The sequence below is a fragment of the Brachionichthys hirsutus genome, chromosome 5 (genome assembly GCF_040956055.1).
Source record: "Brachionichthys hirsutus isolate HB-005 chromosome 5, CSIRO-AGI_Bhir_v1, whole genome shotgun sequence".
Taxonomy (NCBI): Eukaryota; Metazoa; Chordata; class Actinopteri; order Lophiiformes; family Brachionichthyidae; genus Brachionichthys; species Brachionichthys hirsutus.
Genome location: NC_090901.1, coordinates 9,965,232 through 9,969,422, shown reverse-complemented (window position 1 = coordinate 9,969,422; position 4,191 = coordinate 9,965,232). Strand labels below are relative to the sequence as shown.

General features: G+C 45.6%; 1 protein-coding gene across 1 annotated transcript in view; it reads right to left on the bottom strand.

The window, feature by feature from the left end:
- Positions 1 to 835, bottom strand: part of LOC137894101 (NUAK family SNF1-like kinase 1) — a 12,525-nt gene extending 11,690 nt beyond the window's left edge. The window contains exon 1 of the mRNA XM_068739573.1: positions 545 to 835. Within this exon, the coding sequence (XP_068595674.1) occupies positions 545 to 835 (291 nt within the window). The remainder of the gene's footprint in view (positions 1 to 544) is intronic.
- Between the last annotated feature and the right edge of the window lie 3,356 nt (positions 836 to 4,191).

Sequence of the window (4,191 nt, the reverse complement as noted above, 5' to 3'; positions counted from 1 at the left end):
GGTCACACATAAGAAGGTTCTGGTCTGAAAGGAACTACTAGCAGGTGGTGGTTGCTACAGCAAAGGCAGGCAAACAAGCTCTAAAAGGAGAGAGTGGCGGACTGTCCCATTGCAAACATCCTCGCCCACAAATATGAAAACAATAAACAGAAAGGAAGTCAGCCGGCATTGTGAAGGGGGGGGGGACTGTTAAGTGTTTTCAGTGATGCTTACTGGAATCACTGAAAACACATCAGCCGACCAGTAGCCGGCTTGGCACTCCAGCATCCGGCCATGAGGCCCTGCGCAGACTGAGGCGTGTGCAGCCACAGCTCCCTGGCCCCAGGGGCCGTTTGGAACAGAGGGAGCGGAGATGGGGGGGGGGGGGTCCCAGAGGGATACACACACACACACACACACACACACACACACACGCACACGCACACGCCTCTGAGAGCAACAAAGCCCGTGTGTTTCGAGCAAGCCAGTGTCGTCTGCGGTTACTTAACCCAAATTGCGCGTATTTACGCATCTGAACGCATTAAAAAGCGGCGGGGCGGCTCACCTCTCGGCCGGAGCGCCTCTCGATGGCTTTCTTGACTTTGCCGTAGGTCCCCCTCCCGAGCGTCTCCAGCAGCTCGTAGCGGTGCTTCAGGTTGTGCTTGTGGTGATGCTTCTTTACGCCGGAGCTTCTCCGCCCGTCGCCACTCGCCGGGGTCTCGTCGGAAGGGTTGCCGGTCAGCGGGGGTGATGGAGGGGACACGTCACCCCTCGCCGGCTTGCACGCAGGGGATTGGCCTCTCCGGGCTTCGGGACGGGATGCCCCCCGGAGGGGCGATAAATAAGCGGTTTCCATCTCAACACGACCCCTTCCCACTGTTAAATATTTCAAACTACCTATACCTGAAACAAATATGCTAAAATAATACTTATATTGTCTAATAATAGTAATAATAAATAAATAAATTATAAGGAATAACGCATAGCCGACGAGTCACATTACATGCGGAAACGCACATTTCCAGATTGTCTTGGTTGATCAATTGGATTTGATCAAAGAGGACAAAGCGCCTCACCTGTTCATGTTATTATCGCTATATAGTTATAATCTACTACAGGTCTTAAAGGTCTAAAAGGACGCTATCGGCATATAAATAGCTGATACATAGTCCTACGTCACTGGATTACAAAAATAATAATTCTAGTAATAATTATGTAGCAAAAATAGGAATTCCGGATGACGCCAGCAAGGACGAAAGCTGAACTCGCTTTGGGTTGAAGTGATATAATATATGTGCAAGCGCTTCCTCTGTTAAAGCAAGGAAGAAATGACTCAAAGGACTTCTTCTAATCTCCTGAAATTAACTGTCATCATCTCGCTGGGATTATTCTGGCTCGTTGACCTCATCCGTCGTCCGGAACGCTGCCGACATCACCGACTCACATCGGAAAGGCGAGAAAGCTGCGACGAAACCGGCGTTTTGGATGAAGATGACCCTCATTTTGTCCACGGCCCAGGTGCTGCTCGCCGCCCCCCCGGCTCCCTTTCATCTGGACTCGGTTCTATTGTGCGAATGCATGTTCCGTGCGGCGGTCGACGGCGGTGGGGGCGCGCGGTGATCGGTCACTATCCCGGGCTGAGACGCTTCGGTTATTGCCATGATCGTGCCGCTGCTCTGCTTCTTCTTTCTGCTTCGTGCGCTCCGTCTTCTCGTTTCTCTCCTTTCTCTCTGTCTGTCTGCAACGCGAGAGACCGTGAATAAGCTCTGCGAGCGGAGCGGAGGACGGAGGAGGAGTTTTTACGCAGACCTCCTCCTCCTCCTCCCCTGTCTTTTCTCTTCCTCCTCTCTTTGTGCTGCTCTCTTTCCCTCTTCTCATCGCCACATACAGCATGACTGCCGGTGAATTCAGGGGCGTAGCTGGGGTGGCGCAAGGGCCACCCCAGCTTTAAGAAAGAAAGAAAGAAAGGTCCCTTTATTAATCCCACATGAAGAAATTCTTTTTAAACACGCAAATAGTGACGGTCGAGTCCAGGGAGCAGCTTCTGGGGTTCGGTGCCTTGCTCAAGGGCACCTTGCAGCACTCAGGATGCAAACCGGCACCTATCCAACCACGAAGATCTGAATCTGGAAAAGATTTAATGAGGGGGAAATGTCAGTTTTAAAAGAACAAAGTGGGAATTTTATCACAAAATGTCAAGATTTTTGTTAGAATAAAGTCATAATTAATCGCTGATTAAGCCAACAGTGTCGCCCGCATTGGACTATTACTATATGCAGCCAACCCCCTCCCCAACAAACCAGGTCTATCTGGTTCCATGCAGCTTTGGGGAGCACCCAGTTTACACAATCTTGTCAGTCACGATAATAAAGTGATGCTGATGTGCACAAAGGTTTGATATGCATTTATTTATTTGTGACATGTGTCCAGATTGTGGATACTTCCCCTGAAATATGTACCCTAAAAAATTACAACTGCATGGATGTTACCGTAACGTGACGCTTTTCTTGTAAAACGACCGCTTTGTTCTTATATTATTACAACTTACGGCCGTAACTCACACCCCCTCACCTCCGGCTGCTGCTATCACCCAGTGGTGTAATTTAATCACATTTACTCAAGTCCCTTAAGGTCTACTTTGAAAGGTCGGCAGAGGTTCTGTTATCACTCATTTTGTGTTTGACTGTCTGCAAGATAACACAAAAAGCTGTCAATGAATTTTGATTAAATTCTGCTTGGATGTGGATTTTTAGTCATGGAAGCGCTGATTCCAGAGCAATAACAAAGGAAAAACCCACACCATGGAAACATACCATTACAGTAATACCTTTACTGTACATACGAGTGTAATTCGTTCCTGGACAGAACCCCTAACTCAAATCACTCGTATGTCAAATCATTTTTTTTCCATATAAAATAAATGAATATAATTGAATCCGTTCTAGCCGTCTAAAACACTCAAATCAACGCTAAAAGTGGAAACAAATGTTTTTAATTGCTATATAAATACACACACAAATACACAGACTGACACAGTAATATGATAAATGATATACAGTATTATTAAAATATAAACTGTGTTTTTTTACACGTACACATACATAAACTTAGACATAATATTTATGCCTTTGGAAGGTTTTGTGTTCTTGATAACATTTGAGGATTGTACATGTTGTCGATGTTCTCCGCTCGTACTGGCGTGCCAAATCCCTTACAGGGACCGCAGTCCCTTTCATCAATCGAACATTTCATGCTTCATCTCATCGTCATCATGCGTCTTCTCTTCTCACTACCATGCTGGCCACTTGCTTTCTCTGGACCCATCACTTCAAAATCAAATCAATAATGCTCTGATTGCTCTCTCTGCCTCTGACTCCAACAAAGATGTTATGTTTTCATTTCGGGCCGAATTCTGTCCAAGGTTTCTGCCTGTTAAAGGGAAGTTTTTCCTTGCCTCCATTGCCAAAGTGCTTGCTCTTGTGGGTCAAGATGGGTTCTGTCTTACCTGCTACTCCTGTAAAGTGCCTTGAGATAACTTTCTGTTGTGATCTGGCGCTACAGAAATAAAATTCAATTGAATTGGATTTCCACCGATCTGCCTGTTTGGCGCAGGATGAGACTACGATAGGATGCCAGTTTGTTTTATCCATTTTCTGACCAAGATCGTGAAATCAATGCCGCGCTCATGTTTGTGAATAGACAGCTTACAGAGACATCGGCTAGTTAACTTCGCACAATGATTGGAAACAGCTAGCCTGGCTCTGTCCGAGGATAACAACATCCACCTCCCGCCGTTTCAAACCTCACTAATCAGCACATTACATATTGTTTGTTTCATCCATAGAAAAACTCCTATTAAAAACAACATGCTGGGATTTTATGAGAGCTATGTACTGGACTGTTTCCTGGGCTGGATTGTGTTTGCCATTGTGGGCTTGCCAGGTAGCATTCGGCCAATAGTTAATTTCCCAAAAATGCTGACCTCTTCCTTAAATTCATTGCAGGTGTTCAGTAGAGGTGCACTGTCAGAAAGTAGTATGCAGACACGAGAAGTTGGTTGGGGCATAAAGATAACAAGAGCTGAACACAACAACAAAGAATTAGAGGAAACAATGTGGTTTACATTGTTTGAAAGAATACTCATTTAAAAAACAATTTGCACAACAATAGCACATCCATCATTCAAATTATATAGACTTTTTCTTAATGAAA